At 48.5% G+C, this 26967-nt stretch overlaps 1 protein-coding gene across 5 annotated transcripts in view; it reads left to right on the top strand.

The window, feature by feature from the left end:
* The window catches only part of GTF3C2 (general transcription factor IIIC subunit 2), a 906867-nt gene that overhangs the window by 771148 nt on the left and 108752 nt on the right, over window positions 1–26967 (top strand). For all 5 annotated transcript variants that reach the window (XM_085613289.1, XM_085613287.1, XM_085613288.1 and 2 more), the window contains one exon: window positions 7055–7228. In XM_085613289.1, the coding sequence (XP_085469415.1) occupies window positions 7055–7228 (174 nt within the window). The remainder of the gene's footprint in view (window positions 1–7054; window positions 7229–26967) is intronic.

Raw genomic sequence — 26967 nt, 5'->3', positions numbered from 1 at the left:
TGGCTCCTTGCGGAGCTCTGTCCTCCTCCCCCTCAGTAAACTTGACTTGTCGATCCTCTGCGGTTTTATGGGAGGTGTTATCCCACCTTTTTTCGGGGGTCTAGTGGTTCGGTTGGACCGCCTGTGTCTTCTGTGTGGGTTGACGTGCCTTCAGGGTCCTTAGGTCAGCCCCTTTGTACTGTTGGCTGCTGGTACAGCCCCTTTGACTTTTGTGGTTCTTTAGTCATTGCTTCTGTTTGGCTGATTGACAAGCCGTCTGTGGTTCTATCTGCAGGTCCTTTATGTTCTTGTCCTCTGCTGCGGGATTTTTCCCTAAGAGGTGTTCCCATGTTTTCTTGGGGCGTATGGTACCCTATGTGGGGCACTTGTAGCTATTACATAGCTCTGTACTACGTTTGGAAGGTATGGCCGCCCTTTTTTGGTTCCCTGCCTTTCCTGGCATCACTGTATACTGCTGGTGCGGTCTCTTTTGCCTTGTACGGGCGCAGCTTGCGCTGCGCCAGGTTCTGTCATTCTCAGTGTTCGCTACATCGTTCGACCTGTCTGGCATGCTGTCTACGGTTTTGTGGCGTTTCCGCCTTCCTGTCCAGCGTTTCGGCCTGGTCCTTTGTCTTGGTGGAGTAATAGATAATGACACTTACTACAATCCTCCAAAATATGGAGCGACTGTATGATCTCAACCCAACATTAATACGCCATAATGTCTCAAGAAGCCCATGTGGTAGAATTATAGCAATTGCCTTATCACTGTTAAAATCATGAATTTTATTAAAATATAGTTAAAAACACAGTTTAAAATACACAAAAGTGCAAAGGTCCAATTTCATTAAAAAAAAAAAAGTTTTCACACACAAGACAGGCCGCAGAAATCTACAAGATTAACATCATTTGTTTAGAGAGAGACAATAAGACAATAGATTTTGTCATAAATTGACATATCCCAGTAGAACAATTCAATAACGACTCCTTGATACATTCAATTATTGCAGGGTAGACTTGTTCCACAGATTGTTATTGACAAGCGTCGACGCGTTTCGATGGTTCTATTACTTTTGCCATCTTTATCAAGACCAACATTTCTCTCTCTTTTAGGCACTGTATGGTTGCCACAGATCTCAGAACCTTATTTCAGTTGGCTCATTATTTCAGATTTTCTGTATGGTACACATTCGGATGACGATACTCCAACCCATCTGTCTCTGTTGGATGTAATCCCTATCTATACGATTCCTTCCTCAAATTTGATTTCTTCCTCCTGATTTATTGCTTCTTATAGTCCGTATTTTATTATCTGTATGATATTTGCAAAATTCGCCGCCTAGTAGCCGGTGTCTAAAAATAAAGCTATGGCGCAGGGTGTGCATATACGCGTTGAACAATATTTTCACTTTCATTCGAAAGCGTTTATGGCCTCTTTGTCACCCCCTCACGATTCCGGAACAACAGCTTTGTCTGGTGTTCCAGGGGGGCTAGGTTTCTCCTGGCTTTCCTGTGTTCTGGTTGACAGCTTGGGCCCGTCCTCCGTGTCGCTCCTCTTTCTCTTCTGGCTGGTCCCACTTCTCTTCGTGGGTCTGTGTGTGTCTATTGAACGGGGATTGTTATTCATTTCCTTGGCCTCTGCCTGCGCCTGACTTGTTCTGGGTGCCCTGCTCCATGGTACTGTCAGCTGCCGGCTGCGCACGCCTGGTCATTCTGGTCCACCGCCGTGGCCCTTAGTGTGTGCTCTTGTGCCCCTGCCTCTTGTTCTGCTGGGGCTTTGCGCACCTGTGCCTTTTTTTCTTACGCCTGTGCTTCTTGGCTGTGGGGCCGTTCCTGCCTTGTCTGCTTCCTTGCGATTGATGCCTATTCGGCTGTCCTCTATCGCTGTGTGTTTTCCTACAGCAGGCTCTGCCTCCGGTTCTACCTCTTCCCCCTTGAGTTGGGGTGGTTCTTTTCCTCCTGGGTGCTCCTCTGCGGCTGTCTGTCCCTATGAGGATTTGTGGCAGTTGTACCTTGGATGGGCTTGGGGGTCTCCTAGTCTTCCCTTCGTCTTGCTCTTGCTTCCTTCTGCTTGGTAGGGGCTGGGCCGCCCTTCTTGTCCCTGTGACACGTTCCCTACTGGGGCCATGTGTTTCTTTCTACTGGGGAGGTTCTCTCGCAGGCCCTCCTCCCCTCTGGGTATGGCTAGGGTATCTATTCTATATTAAGGAATCTACGGCTAGTAGTCTCTATCAGATGTACAAGTTACTTACTTTCGATAACGATGTATCTGGTAGAGACGATTCTAGCCGCAGATTCCTTCACTGCCTGCCCTTCCTCCCCGCTCTGCGAGGACCTTCAGTTTGGTTTTTTGCACTCGCCTCCCTTCGGGTGGCTTGTCTTCTGTGGGTGGTCGCTTCATTTCCTCCCGGACAGGATGCTTCGTTCTGCTCGATTGTTCCACCCCTTTCCTTATCATACATGGTCGGTTGGTTCATGTGTGCTTCTGCATCCCTCCACCCTGGTTTTTTCGCCAGTGTAGGGGGCCTACTTTACTCTTCTCCCTTTTACTTGTTTGGGGTTTCTGATTCCTTTACAGTGCTCTATGTTGGGGTTGTTTTTTTGGGGTTTTTTTGCCTGTACCTCAGCCTTTTCGCTCCTTTCAGGGGATACAGCCCTCCTTGTTGGTGTCATCTGGGGGTGAATTGCTGTTACTTGTCTGTTGCGGATTGTGATTGCAGTCTCTCTTTCTCTCTTCTGCTATGGCGTTTTTTACATGCTTTCTGCCTCCAGGGAGGTTGTCGCCTTAGCTTGCAAGGGTGTTCCTCAGAGCGGTGCTCTGCTCTTTCACTGCTATGGCTTTTTGTACCTTAACCCGTTCCGTGCTCATGAGGGAACCACTCCGTCATGAGCCACGGGCGCCGTGTGCTCATGACGGAGTGGTTCCGTCATTCTGCGGCTGTTGGCGGCCGCTCCGCCCATGCGGCGCTAATTCCCCGCCTGTGCGGGTGATTAGCGCAGTGGGCGGAGTCGTGACGGAACCACTCCGTCATGAGCACAGCTCGCCCGTGACTCATGACGGAGTGTTTCCGTCACGAGCACGGCGGCGCCGCACTGCCCCCAACCCCCCCCAGCGCCGCGGCGGAATTCATGCCGCGGCGAAGGGGTTAAGTGCTTGCCGCTTTTCCAACTGGTGCTGTTCCTCACCTTTCGTTTTTTAGGTCTTGCCTGAGCCAGCGCATGCGCTTCGAGACATTTAGTAAGTGGGCTTTTAAAATTGCTACCACACACTATTGCTGGCCTCAAGCATGCGGTAACAAGCGCTTGCACGCGTGAAGCCGCCATCTGGCTTTCTGTTATGGCTCATTAAGCCTTACAGCGCGCAAATCACTTTTGCTACCCCCTTCCTTCTCCCCCTCCCTCCCTCTCACTACCCCCTCCCTTCTCCCACTCTCTCCTTGTTAGTCACTGGGCTGAATCTGACGCCGGTTCTCTTATCACAAGCTTCCCGTGTCGCGCCCCTCCTTCGCTCGTCTTCCTTCTCAGCCCTGCCTTGTCCCCTATTGTTACCGTCCTATCGTCTTACCAAGGATCAAGTGACTCCCTCTCCGGCACAAATACAAGGGCTGGTGTTCCTTTCCAGGCCTTGTTTAATTTCCTTTCAGCACGCGCGCGCACACAACTTCCAGGCTTGTTGCCCTTAGACCTTTTTATCTTTTGACTACAAGTTGACTCCATGTCATGTATCCCACCAGTAAGTGCCAACATACCCACCCAGCAGTGTATTGCATTGTGGAACGTGTAGTTTCACTTCTCATCAATATGGCGATTCACTTCTACACTTGCAGGTGAAACTTACAACATTAGTTTGGCTTGTGTAATGGCCGAAGTTAAAGGGAAGGGAACGTGAAAGTTAGAAGACCGCTGAGATCAATAATAACACAGGTGAGCGTGCTACAGATCATCACCTGGATGGACGAAGAGCATTATTTATTTCAAATTTGGATAATGTTGCATGTCAACGAATTGAAATATAGCATTGCAACCTAATATCGTGCAGTACCACATGCTAAAATCTACATTACGGGAAATCTGTGTCGTCTAAAAGCTCAATCGACACCTATACTATCAGTGAAACTAACACTCTTGGCCAAACACAGGGATTTGTTTATCAAAGACGGCTTCCATTTGATCAATACTGTTCTTTCTTATTGAGATGTCAGTTCGGTTTTCTGTGCAAGGAAGCGGCAAGCATTGAAAGGGGTTGCAGAGAGATATTTGGATATTTGCTGGGAGTTTGGTTCAGTTAGGATTGTGGGGCTAGATCTGTGTTGGGTGTTTAAGTGTTGGTAGGAAGCTGAGTGCGGTGCTGGTCTGAGCTGGTATGCTTTTGGAAATCTCTACGTTGAGTTAAGCAGAACAAACAGCACGAAACCGCTACTCACTGTGGTGGTGTTGTCACTGCAGTCAGTGGGGTGCAGCACCACATGAGTGGCAGCCCGCCTAGCTCTAGTGGGGGTCACTGCTCCAGCAGTCTTGCCTGTTTATTTCCTGTCAAGGGAGTAGCCAGCAACTTAAAAATACACCCCACTTTGGTCCATACCTTGAATGCCATTGGGCAAGTGAAGCGAGTAAGCCGTACTAACTCTAGATGAGGTCCCTTATTAACGCCTTCTCTTCATCTTTAAGCCTTTCCTGTATACAACCGTCTAGCCATCTTGTCATACATTTATCCAACCTTTCACCATTTCGTCCATCCATCCTTTCATTATTAGTTTTCTATCTATCATCCTGCTGCTCACACTTCCAAACATTCATACATCTTGTTACTGATCCATTCATACAACCGTTTTTCTTCATCGATCCACCAATTTTATCAATACAGCAATCCATCCTTCCACACCTCCATCCAGGCGACCATTCACACATTCATCCAGACTTTTGTCATATCAGCCACTTTCTTTCTCTCACTCATGCAAATATGGTTTTATCCCTACATCCATCAGTCCTTTTGCCCTCGCATCCATCCTTTCATCCTTGTTGCCCTTCCTTTTCGTCAGTTTCTTCCTTATTTTCATATGAGGTTCATTTCACTCTAGTCCCTGGTATCTCAAAATTCCCAATATCCGCTGGAAACTACAGGATTCCACCGATCAATACAAAGTGGAGAATGAGGGGACGGTTTACTCTGCTGTAGTTTTGTGGGAGGCATTCAAAACCGTTATTAGGGGCCAAGGTATCTCATTGACTGTAGGCCATACAAAAAAAAGACCAGCATTGGCATAGCCAATAGGTCTCGCCTTTGGGACTTTATAAGTGTTTAGCCATGCAACAGTTGATGTTGTTGCACCAAGGATATTGTGCTGCATAACTAAATACTTATAAGGTCCCAAAAGCGAGACCTATTGGCTATGCCAATGCTTGTCTTTTTTCTGTTTCACTGCTTTTTCGCACACTGTTCCCATACTCTCCACAGTTTTGTTTGCGATGGCTCCACGTTGTGGCGCGGAAAAATACTCCGAAGAAAACTGATGGCAGCGGGTGGGGCTTATGTGACCTCGCTGATGTCACGCGCGCGGACGACATCAGGGCGGAGTCGCGTGGTACCTCCACCCGGCGCGCAGGGATGCTGGGGCAAAGAAAGTTTTCCGGGTCCAGTCTCACGCCTGGGTATAATTCTACGTTAAGGAATCTGCGGCTAGAATTGTCTCTACCATATACATCGTTACTGAAGGTAAGTAACTTGTACATCAATTGTAACTTATCGTCTGGACTTTCGGGGATTAAGAATTACCCAACCACTCAGAGAATTAAGAAAGGGTGCCTTAGTAGACTCGTGGCAGTCCACCATAGCACTATTATTTTATTATGTTTCAGTATATATTAAATTCCACCCGATTCTTTTCTGGCTGTCCATTTGGACCATACCAGAAACTTGCTTTAGTTGCAGGGTTATTGCTGGATTGTATGAAGCTTGACAAGGCAATGATGATTCCTTGCCTGGCTTATATAAAACGTGTCAACTATAGCCTAGACATACCAGAACTATACACCAACCCAGAGGCACCTTTACCTTCGAGTAAACAAACATTAAAAACGTGTTCTTGGGCATGGAGAAGGCACAATAGGGATTGCAGTGAAACTGTTAAATGCACAGTGTTACACCATAGATGCTGTCCGGGTATGGAATGGTATCACCAATAATCACCACTGGGTTTTACTTACCAGATTGTGACTGAGCACATTGCACTTTGTTCGCGTTCCCTGAACCAGTTACTCATGCTGCTAATCTCATAGTAGGCCCGTGCGATTTTTCTTACGTGAAGTCTGCATTGCATTTTTTTTTTATACAAATGCTGTACTCACATGAGGAAACAATTGTTATTACCACGTCTAAGGGATGCTAATTTTCGACACTGCAGTACAGCTGTGTGTGAGTGTCGGGTAGTGGGTCACAGTGTGCTGCGATAAGATACTTTGTAGTGATGAAAGATGGTAGTTCAGTGTAGCAGTGTTAATGTGGGGGCAGTCTAGAGCAGGCTGTGGCCCTATTGCACTAGAGATAAGGTGTGGATGGCAGTGTGGTTGTATTGGTAGTGCTAGGCTAGCAATACTGTGTTGTGGTTGATAGACTTTGTGGTCCACAGTGGTAGTATAGAGGATTAAATGTGCCAGAAAGTCTGATGATTCATTTTAGGTTAAAGATGTAAAATAGTCCCGATTTATTCTTCATGTATTTCTGTAAAAGCAGAATGATAGGCCTAACAGCCAATATAAGGTGGTTAGAGGGAAGTGCTCTTATGTTGCTTAACTTTTTCAAACACACCACAGCAGTTATGAACTTCATTTAGCTATAGTGGATCCTACCCACTGCTTCTCAATCTTTGTAAATCGTGAGATGGTGGCATTTTTTTTTAGTCATTACTGACTTGACCATATTCTTCTTTCTTGTATATTCATGCCCAACAGAATCCAGCATGTGCAGTGTGTAGAACATTAAAGCATTAGGAACAGGATAGCATGAATCTTTTAAGGTTGATTATTACATTTATTTGCTTATGATCTCAAACTTGCCTTCTTTATTTTTCGTGACCAGCCCATTTATAAAGCTGAGCTTTTGCAGTGCTCTGCATTAGCCGATCCACCCAACAGCAAGCCCACAGAAGAAGAGCAACAAGACACCAGTGAGAGTGCACAGCCTGCTCCAATCGATAGGTCGTACCAGTCAGCAATCACCAAATATTCCATCCTGTACCAGGACACAGATCTGGTAAGAAGTACTGTTTCAGGAGTATATTTATATTGAATTAAAAGTGGCCTTTGGCAATAATGGGGTCTCCAAATAATTGTTACATCACTGTTTAGAAACAGCAGTATACCTTTATACTGTTTTATTGCTGAAGTTGGTGAGCAGGGTCTTCATGCAAGATTCTGAAGCCATTCAGGTAGGAGTTAAGTTCTTTATTTCAGATTAGGCCATTGGGCTACAGTCACAGCAGGTAGGACCTATCGGGACACCGTCCTCCCGAAGTTTTGGAAAATAAGGGCACACAGGATAATACAGCTATATATTAACGCCTTCACTAACCTTAAAGATCCAAGAGACTTTACGTCAAGATGCAGGAAAAATGCAGTAACCTGGTTTAATGAAATAAAAGATAAATGTGTGTAAAGCAAAAATATGTCAACACAAAAAGATGATGGACGGAATGCTGAACATTGTCAAATATTCAGTCACAGACCTGGGTTAAATCCATTATTTTTTTGCATATGGCTGGGTCCAAACTGGAATGGTATGATGAGCAAAAAACTATAGATTTAGGCACAGTTCTCTGTACTGGGGGTGAACGTTTGACAATGTTCAGCATTTCAACCATCATCTTTTTGTGTTGCTATAAGCAGAAATACGTTCATGTTATTTTAGAGTGCCTCTTGCTGCTGAACTCTGTGGGGCAATAGGTTAAGAATTTGGATGTTGCTTTACTTATTGACAACCTAGGTAAAATCACTTTTGTCAAATTTGGCTTGCTAGGTATCTGCTTTGTTAGCAAACTTGCAAATTATGAAATTGGAATAGTTCATCCTACTGAATTTCCAAATACATGTGTTCATGAATGCATCACACTTGGGTGAGGCGCTTACCTAGAGGGAATTTATTGCCCTTATTATTAATAATTTATACATTGCACAATCCAGTGAATGCTTTTTGGTATGACAAGAATAGTTGTGCTACGTAAATCTGCTGAGTGTGATTCCATTAACTTTAGTGCCATTTTATACCCCGAATTCAAAATATCTTCATTCTGATAAACGGCACCCTCACTTTCATTGGAACGATGATGAGGAAGTTGAGCATAATTTTGATGACACTATGTCCGTACCCCAAGTGGTTGCATGAGAAAACTACTTTAAATTCAATTATATCAAAGCTTTCCTTAAGTCCTCTCACCCATTTTCAACATGTATGTAGTCAGCCATGTAGTGGTGGAACCAGAAAGTTCCAAAGCTGTTAATTCATAGCTTTGTGTGACAGAATTGTGCAAACATACGTCCATGATTTTCTGCAGGTACAAATGCCTTCTAGCATAATTTCCTGCATAAACTTTGCCTTTCTTGTTTTGAAACAGTCATCCTGTGAAACCCTGTGCGTTGTATGCTAACACGACTTAAAGTTTTTCCTTCTTTTTTGACAGTTGCCTCCACCTATTTACTCCCTTTAGACATTACTCCTACACTTCAAAGAAGTCTTTTGCGCCACGAGGGGCTGTGACTCCTCTTGCTGGTAATGTGCCTAGTTAACGACTCTATTGTTAGATTGTCTTCTTTCTGCCGTCAAATTCGGGCATGTGCTTGCATGCTCTGGGTCGACTGCGTTGCGGTGCTCTATTTCTGTCACACTGGTTCCTTCTCTCTGTTGGTATTGTAGTTCAATAGCTCCTCCCTTATTCTACTTATCGGGTCGACATTTGGTTACTTCGCTCAAGCAAGGTCCTGGTCAAACGCAGCTCCTCCTGGGTCTTTCCCTTCAGGGCTTACTCCCATCTTTCAGTCTCGTCTCTCTAGCATGCCTCGACTGTGATGAAAAGAACGCACTTCTGATATTGTCATTGCTGCCACGCGAAATATCCTCTGACCAATTTCCATCAGGTCTGCAATTTGTGCATGTCGCCTGAACACAATAAAGCTGCCTGCTGCTCCTTCTATTCCAAGAAGACTCTTTGTGACCATCGAGCACGTTGACTCGAGATGTCACGCAGCAGCGGTGATGGCACTCCAGACATCTTCGGTCCTGAGGACTTTGAGGGGAAAAATCATCCACAACCATCGACTGCAGAAACAGAGAAAGGTTTCTCCCCTGAGGAAAGCTCTGGCTCCGATCTCGAGGACCTTCCGCTAGTCCATGAGTACGGCACCCCCTCAACACCATTCTCAATCTGAGCAGCCCTCTGCCACAGGGCACACAGCCACACTGGAGCGCTAGAGACAGGCCTTTAGATCACCACTGCCTGCAGGCCATGGTCAGTACTGACAAACAACTCCGGATGCTCCGCCCAGAGCCAAAGAAACCTTTGAGACCTACCGATCCAGTGCCAGCTACTCTGACACCAGCAGTGAGCCAACCCTCGGCGTTCACCACATCCGCGTTGGCGCCAGCCAGAACATTACTACCAAAGCCACCCTCAGAGCCGAAGACTTCGCTATTGACCAGCAGGACCAAAGACAGCATGGTCAAACCGATTCTCCACAAAATGCAATAGGAGATCGGCTTAAGGCAGAATCACCTGGTCATCCATCCCCATACGAGCCAGGTCTTGCCCACCCTCTGAGGTCTACTGCTGTTTCGCACTTGCAATGCTAGCTGTCCTTGGAGGAAGTCTTGGACATTCAAATTCCAACAAAGCGGCGCAAGAATGCAGATAAGGCTACTAGCCCCTTTCTCCATGCACAACCATCCCCTCACCTTGTTCCTCAGCCTTCACCTTCCCCACCTGCTTCTGTATAGGACCCCTTGACAACACACCTGAGGAGTCTCCTCTCTCCGACACGGGTAGGCTTGGGTGAGGGGACAACACAGTTGACACCCCTCCGCAGGGTGACCCAGTTAACACCTATGTTGCAGACCCTCATCTGTACCCAGCCTGTTCCTCCCCTCTGGACGATTCCACATCCTATCAGGAACTTATTGGTGGGCCCGCCTTATTTCATAAAATGGATTTTCATACAGAGTCCCTAGAGGAGGACCTCCTTTTTTTAAACTATCTCCTTCACTCACCGCTCTACTCAGTACCTCCCCATGCTGAAGGACATGATGTGCCACACGCCCAACATCTTCAAGGACCCCTTCCAAGCCAGGCTCATACCACCTTTGGTGGATAAAAAATGTATAGCTTCCGCTCCTGACCACATTTATGTTCCTGGCTGCTCCCGCCCTACTCCCTTGTGGCCACCACTGCTCGTAAGCAAGCCAGCTCCTTGGCCAGTGGGGGTGCCTTGCCACCAGAAAAGTAGAGTACGCCCATAGATGTGACCGGCAAAAGGGTGGCAGCACATTGTCAACCAATGGCGTATAACCAATTCTATTGGCATTCTTACAAGATATGATCATGCCCTCTGTGATTAAATGGAGGAGCTCCTCCAATACCGCCCATAGGCGCTCAGAAAGAGGAGACATGAAATAGTCTCTGACGGCAAGCAGATATCGAACTCTATTATTCGCTATACTCTAGATGCCACAGACACTGCTGCCAGGGAGTCAATTCCAGCGCCCTTCTACCTGTTTAACATGCCTTTTGAAGGCCAGCATCTCTTTAGCCCACAAGCGGACCAAATGTTAAAGAAGATAACGAAAGATAGACAGCTAAGGCGATGGGATCATTTCAGACACCTGCACTGCCTTTCGCGGCACACCCTATCGTGGAGGCTCGAAGACCACCTCCCTCGAAGCCTCCACGTCCTACCAGCACACCCAGAGACATCATTCCCCTCCCAGGGGTTACTTTAAAGGGCCCTACAGGGGCAATAATTCTAGAAGAAGAGTTAAAGGTGGTGCCCCAAAAGGACGTGCATCCACCTGACCCACCCACCCCTGATTACACAACACTGGTCGAAGGACGCCTCCAAAGCTTCTTTCCCCCATAGTATATTGTCACCTCAGACCAGTGTGTGTTGGATATTATCCAACATAGTTGTTTTCTGCAGCTCACTTCCATGCCTCCCACCATTTTACTTCGTATACATAGACTCTCCTCAGCACACCAAAGGCTTCTCAGAGAGGATGTCTAAGCGCTCCTCCTCAAAGGGGCTATAGAACCCGTCCCCTACCATCTGCAGGGCATGGAAGTGTACTCTGTACTTCCTCAATCCCAAAAATGAGGAGACCCTTAGACCCATTCTGGACCTCAAGCCCCTAAATAAATAGATCATTTCACAGCACTTCATATAGTCCCTCACCAGGAGTCATTCCGCTTCTCCAGCAAGGCGACTTCATGACCGCACTCGACCTGAAGGACGCCTTATTCCACATATCAGCACATCCGGTCCATCGCTGATCTCTGGTTTGTGGTTAGTGGAAACATTACCATTTCAAAATGCTCTCCTTTGGGGTTACTACTGCACCTCAGGTGTTCATCAAGTGCCTCGCGGTGGTGGCACTTATCTGGACGACTGGCTGATCAAGAGTGCCATCCTCCAGCAATTCCGTAAACACATTCAGGTCACAAAACACCTTTTTCATGAATTACCATCAATGCCAAATCCAAACCTACCTGGGGGCTAATCACATCTTAGAGGTAGGCGTGGCCTATCTGAACTCTGCCAGGATCCAGTCCTTTTTGGCACAACTCCCTCTTTTCCAACCAGGTCAGCAGGTTCAATGTCAGAACAGTCATGCACCTCCTAGGCATGATGACTTCCTGTATTGCACATAGCACCCCATGCCAGGTAACGCAAGCCTCCGAATGGCTGGCGCAACAGTGGTCTCTGGCGGAGGTTCATTCGGACGATCTGCTGTTGATCGGCCACTGCCCTTGTTGTTCTCTGCAGTGGTGGAACACCAACACCCTGTTGCAGAGGCGGCCTTTCCTTGACTCAGTTCTGCAGAGGAATTTAACAACGGCGCCTCCCTTACGGGACGGGGTGTGCACTTACAGAACCTGACTGTACACCAGGGCCTCCAGATCAACTACCTTGAACTCCTAGCTGTCCACCTAACGTTAAAGGCTTTCCTACATCACATGATAGGCAAGCTTGTCCTTGTCCAGATGGACCCTATGACAACCATGTATTATCTTCAGAAACAGGAGTATTTAGACTATCCACAACTCTTGCAGCTGTCCCAGAGCATTTGGCAGTGGGCTCTTTTCTACAAAATCCATTTGCTAGCTGAGTACCTTCCAGTGATGTACAACAACTTTGCCAACCTCCTCAGCAGAATGCGACAACCAGTCCGTGAGGGGAAACTCCACCCACAAGTCCTCCTCCAATACTTCCAGAGATGGAGCTTTCCAGAAATAGAGCTGTTCACAATGGCAGAAAATGCCAAATGCCCAAACGTTGCCTCCTGGTTCCCACACCCGCGGTTCAATGGCAGTGCACTAGGGATCAACTGACCTGGGATATTGGCCTACACTTTTCTGTCTCTCCCTCTCCTTCCAATTGTGGTTCAGGGACTTTGGCAGAAATCCCTCACTCTCATCCTGGTGACTCCCACATGGACCCGCCAGCTCTGGTTCATGACTCTGCTCGAACTGTCCTCGGTTCTGCATGAGGGGCTCCCAAACAGGCCGGACCTTCTCACGCAGAACCATGGTGAATTCAGGCACCCAAACGTCAGGTCTCTCAACCTTGAGTGTTAGCTTCAAAGGTCATAGAATTTGGTTACCTTAATTTTCCACCTGATTGCATGAGCATTCTCAAGGAATCGCGCAGACCTACCACCTGGGCCTGCTATGCAGCCAAGTGGAAGAGATTTGTGTAGTGCTGTCACACAAAATATATTAATTCTTTTAAAGCAACAGTGCAGGACATTGTCTGCTACTTACTCCACTTGCAGGTTTCTGGTCTAGATGTTACCTCTATACGACTACACCTGGCCACCGTGGCTGCCTACCTTCAGAATAGACAACACATCTCTCCAGGATTCCGTTGATTAAAGCTTTCATGTAGGCTCTCAAGAGAATCATTCCTCCTCGAGTCCAACTGGCCGTGGCATAGATTCTCAACATTGTACTCACAAGACTCATGGGCCCTCCCCTTTGATCACCTCCACTCCTGCCCTCTTCAGTTCCTCTCTTGGAAACTAACATTTCTCCAGTATTTGGGGTGTCTTTCATAGATTCACATGCTTGAATATTCCCCGTCGTCGAAGTGGGAGTCCCACGGTATATATATAAAAAGCAATAAGTATCATGTATATATACATATACACATACCTAACCACATAAGAGTATATACATACCCAAATAAACATATATATATAGTTCAAATAACATAACAAGTTAAAAATACCATAGGATAGCATTGAGACATAGGAAAGCATAGAGAAAAAGAATCACTTTGCTAACATATCACTGTCACTTTATAGTCCAAACTCCAGCCAATCAGGCGCTAGCACCCTCTAGAACCTTCTCCTCAGAGGCTCAGGCCCTCAGATTTTCTACCGCACGTCGTGTGAAGGGAGTCTCCCTGAGCTCTGCTCAGTTCTTCATCTGGTTTGAGGTTTTTTATCTCTCATCATGTCTGCAAGTAAGAAATCTCTTTTCCGTCCTTGTTCATCTTGCGGAAAGTCAAGACTTTTCTCTGAGGATCCCCATGAGAAATGTATTTATTGTCTGTATCCTGATCATAAGGTGGCTAATTGTAAGATCTGCAGAACTTTCTCTCACAAAACTTTAAAAGATAGAGAAGGTCGCCTTTTAATATGGCTTCAAAAACTAAAGGACACAGACAACCCACTTTCTGAGGTGGAAAGTGTAGCCTCTGTCAAAACCGGAGTCTCCTCAAAGCGTGGAAGTGTCCAGGACTTGCCATCTCCTTTTCTGAAAAAGAAGAGACTTCACCTTGAGGAAGTGTCTACAGGCAAAGTCTCTGTCTCCACGTCTGCGCCCCCGAGACGTAGCTCTCAGGCGTCTGTGACTCCGTCAGCACATGTTTCCAGTCAGAAACTTTCAAAACCGTCGACGGGCCCGTCGACGGCCCCTCCGTCGACGAGATCGGCTACTTCATCAGCCTCGTCGACGACGGTGACGACGGTATCGAGTAGATATCCTTCGTCGACGACACTGACTTCGTCGACGTCTTCTCCGTCGACGATAGTATGTGTGTCTCTTAGAACTGTCTCGTCGACGATACCACTCACTTCTTCGTCGACGACTGGGAAGCTGGCGCTTCCGTCGACGTCCACAACTCCGTCGACGATGGGTAAAAAGAAGAAGAGGAAATCTTCCTCGTCGACGACAGCCTCGTCGACGACAGCCTCGTCGACGACAGCCACACCGTCGACGACAGCCACACCGTCGACGACAGCCACCCCGTCGACGACAGCCACACCATCGACGACAGCCACCCCGTCGACGGCAGCCACCCCGTCGACGACAGTCCCGTCGACGGCAACAACCTCGTCGACGGCAGCTCCGTCGACGATTGCTTCGTCGACGGTCGCCTCGACGACGGTAGGGTCAAATTTTGCGACAATGCCATTGGTGCCAATGTCAACACCAGCACCGGGGTCTGTGGACAGCTCCTTAATGCTTCGTCGTAAGGCCATGCTAGACCCAGTTATGTTACCACCTGGACCACGGCCACCTCGTCAACTATTTCCCTCAGGGGATGAGGACGATTCGGATGAAGGCGATCAGTCTCTTTTTCGGGATGCTCATAGTCCTTCGGAGCTCCATATAAAATGCCAAGAGTCTGAGGAGGATGAATTTTATGAACAGGAAGAAGAGCAAAATACCTCTGCTCCGGTTCCTATGATGCAGCTTCCTGTGCAGCTTGTTTCCAACCTCCAGTATATGTTGGAAGACTATAATCGTCGTTTTCCAGCATCCCCTAAAAATACTCCACGTGAAGCGCCATCTGAGGTTCCACCTCCTATATTGCCAACGATACCCACGCCCTCCACACCTGCACTGCCTTTCAATGCAGAGGATGATAATATGGACAATCCGGATACGGAAGACGGCGAGCTCCCAGAGGACGACACTATGGCGGACTGGGATGATTACCAAATCAATTCGCCCGCATCACCGCCAAGGTCACCAGTCAACTCGCCACCTGTCGACATAACAGGGTTCCATCAGCTGATGGAGAGAGCAGCACAACGCTTTCACCTTCCCATGGTGGTTAGGGAAGAGGACTGTTTCTTATATGACTTCAAGTCCCAGCCTCAGAAACAAGTACGAGCTGTGCCAATCATAGACTTCATATGGAATGAAGGCCTAAAATTAATGAAGACACCTAATTCTATTCCGGCGGTGCTCCCACGCCTGGAGAAAAAATATAAAGCTCCGGATTCTTCCCCAGCCTGCTTGGTGTCTCAACCTAAGCCGGACTCAGTGATCACACAAGCGGCACAGCGCCGCTCCAAGAATCCATCATCTCCAATGTCGGCGCCTCCGGACCGCGACGGCCGTCGCCTGGATGCTATAGGCAAGAAGTTTTCAACCATGGCGTCAACAACGGTCCGGGCTGCGAATTCCTTGGCTATCCTCGGCCGTTATGATAGACAGATGTGGTCGGACATGGCTGCATTGGTCAAACTTATACCGGAGGATTCAAGAGCGGAAGCTCAGAAAATCCTGCAAGAGGGAGAAAGGGCGTCATCCGAGATCATTGACTGCTCTGTTGACATCGCATCCACCGGTTTTCGCCAATTGGCGGGAGCAGCCGTCCTAAGAAGACAGGGCTGGCTTCGGTCAACCTCTTTTCGGCAAGAGGTCCAGGCTAAGATTTTGGACATGCCATATGACGGGGAGTCATTATTCGGCCAGCATGTAGAAGATGCCTTGCAAACCATTAAAAAGGATACGGATACGGCTCGTTCCCTCGGCACTCTACAGTTTAAGAAGCAGCCCTTTCGAGGTGCGCGCGGCCGCGGCACCTCCTCATCATCATCCTTTCGTGGCTCCTCGTCCCAATACCGCTCGTACAATCAGGGGCAACAGCGGTACTATTCACAACCGCAGCAGTCCTACAGACAGCAAACTAGCAAGTCATACAGAGGAAAGTCGAATTACAGAGGAAATTCAACCAAGAAGCAGTGACTCTGTACGGAAAGAACTTCCTTTTCCCAGTTGTCCTCTAGTTCTTGTTGGAGGAAAAATCTCCCAGTTCTTTTCAACCTGGTCCTTGATCACTTCGGACCGCTGGGTCCTGGATATAATTTCAAGGGGCCACGCCCTAGAGTTTGTGAAGGTTCCTCCACGCACACCTCCATCCGGGCCACCACCCGCCCATCTCAGAGAACTTTTCAAACAAATCCAAATAATGTTAAACAAGGGTGCCATCGAAGTGGTTCCGAAATATCAAAGAGGGTTGGGATTCTATTCCCGTTTTTTCCTCATACTAAAGAAATCAGGGGAATGGCGTCCGATCCTCGATCTCAGATTGCTCAACAAATTTCTCAAGACTCAGTCCTTTCGGATGCTCACATTGAAGGACATCCTCCAATTCTTTTCTCAGGAGGATTACATGACAACGATCGATCTGCAGGACGCATATTTCCATGTGCCCATTCTACCGCGCCACAGGAAATACCTACGGTTTCGAGTGGGCCACAGGGACTACCAATTCAAAGTCCTACCCTTCGGACTCTGCTCAGCCCCGCGGGTCTTTACAAAATTCCTAGCCCCGGTGGTGGCTCACTTACGACAAGAGGGTATTCAGATATACCCCTACCTGGACGATTGCCTCATCAAAGCTCAATCCTCTCACCAGGCGGCCCTCGATACCCAGCGCTGTCTCGATCTGTTTCAGTCCCTGGGGTTGTCGATCAATGTACAAAAATCTCAACTCACGCCGACTACGTGCAAGACTTTTCTCGGCGCTTGTATCAATACGAGCACAACCATGGCCTTCGCTTCAGCAGAACGTCAGGAACGGATTCAACAGCTTGCGAGCTCCATCGCAGCAAAGCAGTCAGTTTCAGTCCGCATATTAAAATCCTTTCTGGGAATGGCGTCCTCATGCATCGCTTTGATCCCTCTCTGCAGACTAAAAAGTCGCATCATCCAAGAGGAGTTAGACAAGCAGTGGCGCCAGGTTTCCGGTTCCTTCAACGATCAGGTCGTGGTGTCACCCCGCATGGCTCAAGCGCTGCATTGGTGGACTTGTCCTGCCAACATCGCAGCAGGAACATCCTTTCTGTCGTCAACCCCAGAACTCGTCCTTACCACGGACGCATCCATGGAGGGTTGGGGCGCACATTTTCAAGATCTATCCGTCAAGGGCCTATGGTCAGCGGCTCAGCGTTGCTGGCACATCAACAGACTGGAACTGATGGCCATTTTCTTGGCGTTGAAATCCTTCCGCCTGCAATTCCAAGGGAAGTCAGTCCTCATTCAGACGGACAACACCACGTGCATGCACTACCTGAACAAACAGGGCGGGACAAGATCTCCACTGCTCTCCCGTCTGGCGCAGAGGATTTGGAGTTGGGCCATACTCCATCAGATGACGTTACAAGCAATTCATCTGCCCGGCATTTCCAATACTCTGGCGGATGCACTCAGTCGGTCAGCATCATCAACCCACGAGTGGGAGTTACATCAACCGACGCTGGAATTCGTCTTCAACCTTTGGGGTCACCCGACAATCTACCTCTTCGCAACCCCGCAGAATGCAAAATGCCAGTCCTACGCAAGCTGGTTTCCCCACGAAGGGTCGTGCGGAAATGCCCTTTCGATCAATTGGTACGGGATATTTGCGTACGCTTTTCCGCCGATTCCGTTGATTCCACGAGTGCTGCGGAAGATGAGACAACAACCGTGCCATGTACTTCTAATAGCTCCACGGTGGCCTCGGCAGGCATGGTTTTCGGAGTTGCTTCTCCTATCCCAACGCGAGCCCATCCTTCTCCACCTGAAGCCGGATCTGCTCACAATGAACGATGGTCGGATATGCCATCCGAATCCCAGATCTCTCAGCTTGTCGGCTTGGAACCTGAGCACCTTGAATTTGCTCATTTGAACATTCCTCCAGCCTGCAGGGAGGTGTTAGCTAAGGCAAGAGCTCCATCCACAGTGAAAACGTATAAGCTCAAATGGAAGCGATTTTGTCATTGGTGTGCTTCTGCCCACATTCATCCTGTGCACGCTCCTCCAGAACACATTCTGCCGTTCTTCCTACAACTAGCGCAGTCTGGATTATCGCACTCTACCTTAAAGGTCTTTCTAGCGGCAATATCTCGCTTCCGACAAGATGGCTCGTCCTCTCTCTATTCATCCAGAGTCATACAACAATTTTTCAAGGGTCTCTTCCGCATGTTCCCGCCCATTCGGCGTCCTCCACCCACGTGGCGCCTGAACATCGTGCTGGCTCAGCTTATGAAGGCGCCCTTCGAACCTATCCACTCAGCGGATGTCAAATTTTTAACTTGGAAAGTGGCCCTCCTCCTTGCTCTGACCTCTTCCCGCAGAGTCAGTGACATTCACGCTTTTACAATAAAGCCTCCGTTCCTTCAATTCAGATCGGATTGTGTCATCCTCCGCACTAATCCGGTTTTTATACCTAAAGTGCCATCCGATTTCCATCTTAACGAACCAGTGCTCTTAAAGACTTTTTTCCCGCATCCACAAACCCCGGCGGAGCAAAGCTTACACTCTCTGGACTTGAAGAGATGTCTAAAATTCTACATTAGCAGGACTCAATCCTTTCGCAAATCTGACCAGTTGTTTGTGGCCTACGGGCGTGCTTGCAAAGGACAATCTGTCACCAAGCCTACTATTGCCCGTTGGGTTTCATCAGCAATCTCTTTTTGCCATCAAAAGGCTGGTAAGCCTCTGTCTTCGGGAGTGAGAGCCCATTCAACGAGGGCTATGTCATCTTCCACTGCCCTGTTCGCTGGTGTGCCCATCCATCAAATATGCCGGGCAGCTACGTGGTCCAGCAGGCACACGTTTACGAAGCACTACTGTCTGGAATCCATTAACGAAGCAGACACGGCTGTGGGACAGGCGGTTCTACGAAATCTGTTTAAATAAGGTGAGCCTCTGCTACTTCCCTCCTCCTGGGGTATTATTATTATTATTGCGCTTTAAATACATTGTTTGTATTACATGCAATATCAATACGGCTTGGTCAGCCGAATACTGTTTACTGCTTACTATTCTATTCAAGCATGTGAATCTATGAAAGACACCCCAAATACTGGAGAAGAACAAATGTTACTTACCTGTAAACTGTGGTTCTCCAGTATTGGTGTCTTTCATAGATTCACATGCGACCCACCCTCCTCCCCTCAGAGGCTCTCTTCTCCTCTTTCGGCTCTATGGTCACTCTCGTGCTCGAAAATCTGAGGGCCTGAGCCTCTGAGGAGAAGGTTCTAGAGGGTGCTAGCGCCTGATTGGCTGGAGTTTGGACTATAAAGTGACAGTGATATGTTAGCAAAGTGATTCTTTTTCTCTATGCTTTCCTATGTCTCAATGCTATCCTATGGTATTTTTAACTTGTTATGTTATTTGAACTATATATATATGTTTATTTGGGTATGTATATACTCTTATGTGGTTAGGTATGTGTATATGTATATATACATGATACTTATTGCTTTTTATATATACCGTGGGACTCCCACTTCGACGACGGGGAATATTCAAGCATGTGAATCTATGAAAGACACCAATACTGGAGAACCACAGTTTACAGGTAAGTAACATTTGTTCTTCTGGTTGCCATCACTTCACTCAGGCATGTTAGTGAGCTTCAGGCATTACCCCTGGAAGAGCCCTTCTTCCAAGTTCATAGGGATAGGGTTGTCCTTTGCACCAACCCAAAATTCCTCCAGGTGGTCTCTCACTTCCACCTTAACCAGTCCATTGAACTTTGTCTTTTTCCCACAACCTTATTTAATTGTGGAGCAGTCTCTCCATACTTGAGATGTGAAACAAGTTCTCATGGACTATGTTGTCACAACCAAACCATTTATGAAGACTCAACAACACTTTTTTTGCTTTCTCCACCCCATACACCGAAGGCTCTATCCAAGTCAGGGATTGCCAGATAGATCGTTAGATGCATCCAGACATGCTATGCTAGAGTTCATTACTGATGAATTTAAATACCTGTTTAATGACACCCCAGTTGGCCCATGCATCTTGCCCAAGTTCCAAGCGCTGCTGGGAGGAAAAGGAGCAGTTTCCTCCCGGTAGACAAATTATTTCGGGAATCGGACCCCCCACTGAGAGGACATCGGCGTACATTGATTTGTTTCTCCAACCGCTAGTGAAAAACATACCATCATATATACAGGACACTTATGACTTGTTTAGTAAACTAGCTGATGTTGAATGCGTACCAGGACATTTACTTGTGACACTAGATGTATGCTCTCTATACATGGATTCCAACCACTTTAGGTATGAGGGCGGCACAACATTTCCTGGACTCCCTTCCTGAGGAACTATTTGTGAACATACCAACTTGGTATTAGAAATGATTCTGCTGGTTCTTGAAAACAACTCTTTCACACATGATAGTAACTGGTTCCATCAAATTCAAGGTGTGGCTATGGGGATGAGATTTTCGGCCTCATATGCCAATCTTTACTTCGGCTAGTTTGAGTTCAAACACATTTGGAGAGAGAATGCCTCAGAATGGCTAGGTAATATTCTCTTTGTGGACAATATATTGATGATGTCATTCTCCTGTGGTGTGGCACAACAGAGGCGCTGGAAACGATCTTCCAGTACCTCAACAGCAACACATTCAACATTAGTTTCACCAAGGAACAGAGTACATCCAAAATTGATTACTTGGATATAAGTATAGAGGTGCGTAACAATAAGCTTGTCACATTGCCCTACAGGAAGCCCACAGCCTGTAATTCACTCCTACATGTGACCAGTGCGCATCCACCATCTGAAAGAAACACGTTAGTTAGATTCCTCACCTTAGAATATCCCCAGGCGTCAGACTGGATCCGGAAGATTTTTCGTCAGCAATACCCCTTGCGCGTCGCTAGGCGTCGTCTGCGGCTCCGCGTCCGTCGTCAGCGTCGTGCGCCGGAATGACGTCGTCGGAGTACTTAGACGCCGCCCTCGCGCGCTGACGTCAGTTCTTCTTTTTTCCGCGCCAGTAAGCGCAGATCCGGGAGAGCTACCCCTTTTAGTCTTTTTTGACTAAATCTTTTTTGATCACTTTTGATCCTTGTCTGTCGACATCTGGTGCCGGTAGGATGCCTGGGTTCAAGGCTTGCGAGGATTGCCATCGACTGATGTCGGTGACCGACCACAACCGCCGGTGCCTCTACTGTTTAGGCCCCGACCACGACGCGGAGTCGTGCTCCGTTTGCCAGGCCCTGACTTCGAAGGCTCGGCGGGAGCGGTCCCGCAAGCTTCTCGAGCTTCGCCACTCGGCTCCGCGTCGTGTGCGATCCCGGTCCAGGAGGAGGTCCAAGGATCGCTCGCGGAGCCCTAGCCGACGCCACCATCGATCGTCGGGCTCCAAGTCGTCGGGTAAGTCCAAACGCTCTAAGAAGTCCAAGCGGCGACATCGCTCTTCGGACTCCCCTCGCCGGTCGCGCGACTCGGCCGAGGGTCCAAGTGGTTCCACCCCCGCAGCTCCGGCGGCGCCGCAGGCGCCGCGCCCGTCCCCATACCCTCCGGTCCCTGGGACTAACGCGACGCCAGCGGAGGTCAGTGCCTTCCTCTCGGCCATGAGGAGCCTGGCCCCGCCGTCGACGCCCGCTGGCGCGCCTTCGGGCCCCGCGGACTTGACTGGGCGACCTTGCCTGCCGGCGGCTTCGGCCCCGGCGCCGTCGACGACTCCGGTCTCGACGCCGCAGGTCCCCGCGGGGCCCATGCCTGGGCCCCCGTCGACGCCGGTTGACCTAACCACTCCTCCACCGGCGCCGGTGGTTCATGCGCCTCCGGTGCCGCCGCCTTTGGTGCCGACTCCGGACGGCGTCCAACCCCAGTTTAGCCCTATTCCGGACCCGGCGCCGCAACGGCGTTGACCGACGCCGCGTCCGGCGCCGCTTGAGACCTATCATCTCTACAGTCCGGCTCCGATCATTCCACCTGTTTATCAGGAATCTGACGACTGGGGCGACTGGGAGGGGTTCGAGGACCCTATGGCTGTTCAGTCGCAGCTTTCACAGGACTGGGCAGATGAACTGGGGGAGGCCAGTGGTCTTGATACATCGCCAGACACTGGATTCACTTCTCCGACTGTGGCTTCGGAGGAGGGTGCAGCATTTTCTGTGGTGCTGCGCAAGGCGGCCGCAGCCCTTGGGCTCGAGCTGCCTGCCGTGGCTGTGAGGACTAACATCCTCACTGAGGTGCTTCAAACCGCAGCAAGCTCCACTGAGCCTCTGCTGCCGTTCAGTGAGGCCCTCACTGACGTTCTGCAGGGCACCTGGTCCAAGCCCTCCACAGTTCCTCCTGTGGATAGGAACGTTGCCAGGCGCCACCGCCCTGCTCCGGGCGACCCCAGTTTCCTGTCCCAACACCCCACCCCCGAGAGTCTGGTTATCCAGGCCTCTACCTCCCAATCCTCCTTCCCGACCGCTCCGCCGGACCGGGATTCCAAGAGACTCGAGCAGTTTGGCAAGAAACTGTTCTCGTCCCTTAGTTTGGGCCTGCGGTCTTTAAACACCGCCTGTCTCTTGGACCGTTATTCCCATTCTCTGTGGGATACGGTGGAGGACGTGCTGCCCCTGTGTCCGGAGGAGGTCCGGACACGTCTTACCCAGGCTTTGGCCGATGGGAGGGATGCAGCGCGGTACGCCATACGATGTGGGCTTGACACCACGGACTCACTGGGTCGGGCGATTTCCACCACGGTGGCTCTCCGCCGCCACGCCTGGATGCGGTCCACGTCATTTTCCGGGGATGTCCAGAACACCCTCATGGACATGCCTTTTGATGGCACTCGCCTGTTTGGTGAGAAGGCGGACAGTGCGCTGAACCGCTTTAAGGACTCCCGGGCTACGGCCAAGTCCTTGGGCCTCTCGGCTCCGCGGGCGCACACCTCCGCTTTTCGCCCCTTTCGTGGCCAAGGAAGGGGCGCCTCCTCACGTCCGCCCAGCCACCAGCCGCAGAACCAACCTGCGCGCGGACGTGGTTTCCGCCGTGGCGGATCTGGAGGACGACGTGGTCAGCCCACATCCACCCCGGCAGCATCCGCCTCAAAGCCTTCCTAGTCGGAGCTTTCAGGCCCATTCCACGCCAGTGGGCGGCAGAGTTCGCCATCACCTGCTCCACTGGCGGTCCATTACATCGGACAGGTGGGTGCTGCAAATCGTCCGAAGGGGCTACTCCCTCCCCTTCGAGACGACCCCTCCAGCCATGCCACCGCAGCACCACCGTATCTCGGGGGATCATTTGAATCTTCTCCGCGAGGAAGTTTCGGCCCTCTTGGCCAAGGGGGCCGTCGAGCGCGTTCCGAGTCCAGAAGTAGGTCGTGGTTGTTATTCCCACTACTTTCTGGTTCCCAAGAAGGGCAAAGGGGGCCTACGCCCCATCTTGGACCTCCGGAACGTCAATGCCTTCCTCCGAAAGGAAAGGTTCAAGATGTTAACCTTGGCTCAGGTTCTAGCTGCCCTAGACCCCGGAGACTGGATGGTAGCGTTGGACTTGCAGGACGCATATTTCCATATTCCCGTCCTGCCGGCCCACCGGCGTTACCTGCGGTTCACGGTGGGCCACGAGCATTTTCAGTTTACCGTGCTCCCCTTCGGCCTCACCAGTGCCCCTCGGGTGTTCACGAAAGTGATGGCGGTGGTCGCAGCTCATCTGCGCAGATCAGGGGTTCCAGTCTTCCCCTATCTCGACGACTGGTTGTTGAAGGCGGGCTCGCCCCAGGCAGTCGTCTCCCACCTCCAGACTACGGCGGATCTCCTGCATTTGCTGGGATTTTCCATCAACGTGCCGAAGTCACACCTGAGTCCCTCTCAGAAGCTCCTCTTCATCGGAGCAGTTCTCGATTCGGCGCAGTTCCGGGTCTACCTGACTTGGATAGAGCCTTCGGTGTATGGGGTGGAGAAAGCAAAAAAAGTGTTGTTGAGTCTTCATAAATGGTTTGGTTGTGACAACATAGTCCATGAGAACTTGTTTCACATCTCAAGTATGGAGAGACTGCTCCACAATTAAATAAGGTTGTGGGAAAAAGACAAAGTTCAATGGACTGGTTAAGGTGGAAGTGAGAGACCACCTGGAGGAATTTTGGGTTGGTGCAAAGGACAACCCTATCCCTATGAACTTGGAAGAAGGGCTCTTCCAGGGGTAATGCCTGAAGCTCACTAACATGCCTGAGTGAAGTGATGGCAACCAGAAGAACAAATGTTACTTACCTGTAAACTGTGGTTCTCCAGTATTGGTGTCTTTCATAGATTCACATGCTTGAATATTCCCCGTCGTCGAAGTGGGAGTCCCACGGTATATATAAAAAGCAATAAGTATCATGTATATATACATATACACATACCTAACCACATAAGAGTATATACATACCCAAATAAACATATATATATAGTTCAAATAACATAAGTTAAAAATACCATAGGATAGCATTGAGACATAGGAAAGCATATAGAAAAAGAATCACTTTGCTAACATATCACTGTCACTTTATAGTCCAAACTCCAGCCAATCAGGCGCTAGCACCCTCTAGAACCTTCTCCTCAGAGGCTCAGGCCCTCAGATTTTCGAGCACGAGAGTGACCATAGAGCCGAAAGAGGAGAAGAGAGCCTCTGAAGGGAGGAGGGAGGGTCGCATGTGAATCTATGAAAGACACCAATACTGGAGAACCACCTGTTTACAGGTAAGTAACAATTGTTCTTCTGTATTGTGTGTATATATATCTATATAAATCTATATATGTCCAAAGTTTGTATATATTTTAAATGGTGATGGGCCTTTTTCACCTTGAGAAAGGCTCATGGAGCCAAAACGTGTTAGGATGAATTTAATATCTGCTTAAAATAAACAGCATTTATACTGTACATACCTTGGAGTGCCCGTCGTCTTTGGCCGCTTACCGGTACCAAAGTATTGTGTGCATAATTTTGGATGGGAACCGGAGAGAGAGAATGAGAATATGAGAGAATGAATATATAACCTCGTTTTCACTATGTAGAAAAACAAGCACAGCACTCCGAACGTGGTTTCGGTTGCCGCTTGCAACCTTTTTCATGACAGAGTAGCACCAATACGCATCTGTTTTTAACATGTGATCAAACTATGAAAATAGAAACTAACAAGGGTAACACACATTCATATTGCAATAGTCGATCTGGACGCCATCTTGTAACATATTGCAATAGTCAATCTGTGTATTAATTGTAACAATCCTTTGACATTGCCAGCGCAACATGTATTCAAGCGGATATATCACAACACGCAAAGAATATCAAGGGATAAAGTGCAAGTGCTATACTTCAAATAAACAGATATTATACATCATAAATATTTAAGGCAAGTGCCGTTTTAAGCACAGAGCAGATAATATCGAAGGATAAAGTGCAAGTGCGTGTTGTGATATATCCGCTTGAATACATGTTGTGCTGGCAATGTCATTGTCTTGTAGTTCCTTTAAACCTAGATAGGATCTGTGCGTTTAGACAACATACACTGTAGGATTGGTGTCCAGACTGATTCTAGACACCCCCACCGGGTATGTTAGCCTGTATACCAGCTAGCTCACCGTGCCACTAGAATCCCCTCTTACCAAGGAGAGAATAGTTCTTGGCAACTATCGAACAAGACAAACCCTGATCCCTCAGGACCGTGGAAACAGTGCGATACTTTTTGCTCAGTCACTCGTGCTCACTTTGTCTCCGAGAGATACACAGAATAAACAGTAGGGACGTTTTTCAATAAGCATTTATTGAACCAGTGTCATTCTAGTGTAAAATAGATATGCTGAAACCATTAGACAGTAACATATATAAATGATTATAAGCACTAACAGAGTAAAAGGATGGTAGATTTCTACCATTGCGCTAAAACAATGAATACAGGCAAGTATATAAAATACATGACCGTAATAAATGCGTACTCCTACGATGCGGCCCTAACTAGATGTACCTAAGTGTACCTAGCATGTACATGGGTGTAAAGCCATGAATCCCTCTAGAATAAAGTCAACCTAAGTGAGGTCAGTCGGGAAGCGAATGTTATCCAAAAATCTTCTTTATTGGTGTAGTTTAATTAAAACCGGCACACAGCCAACGCGTTTCGTTCCCTAGTGCCACAGGAACTTCGTCAGGGCTTCTTGATAGTGTATCTGGACGTGTGTAGTCCGAGAGCAACACCGATAGTCGTCAGTGTGCAGTGTCTCAAAAATCGGATAGTCTCCAAGGTCTGATCCAATACGATCTCAAATATAGTTTACTCCTACAAACCGTAATTGTTCATGGCGTGTATCATCATGCGAACACTATATCTCTGTTCCCCTGGATTTGTTTAAAGAATGTGTCGCCAAAATCTGGAAACTCCAGACTGCGCACAGTCGTCCGCTGTTGCGAACACAGGACTATGAGAGAGATGTATATAAATGAATTCCTCATTAGATGTATGGGGGGTCCCAAATAGCAAATTAACCAAAGAACCCCAGGGCTTTCAAAATGTTTTCCTTAAAACGCAGTGTTTAACCAAAATAGCAAGGTGAAGGTCCCAAATTGGCATATTAACCACGGTGCCCCCACGCGTCGTCCTATTGTTCGCAAAGGGTCCCGGACGGCATAATAACCGGTGGATAAATAATACGGGTCTTTTTGGATAACATTCGCTTCCCGACTGACCCCACTTAGAGAGCACCTTCCTTTCTTGTGGTCCTTCTTTGTAATCGAC

This window comes from Triturus cristatus, chromosome 6, assembly GCF_964204655.1.
Source record: "Triturus cristatus chromosome 6, aTriCri1.1, whole genome shotgun sequence".
NCBI classification, from domain to species: domain Eukaryota; kingdom Metazoa; phylum Chordata; class Amphibia; order Caudata; family Salamandridae; genus Triturus; species Triturus cristatus.
Note: the sequence above shows the minus strand (reverse complement) of the source record. Positions and strands in the feature narration are given on the sequence as shown.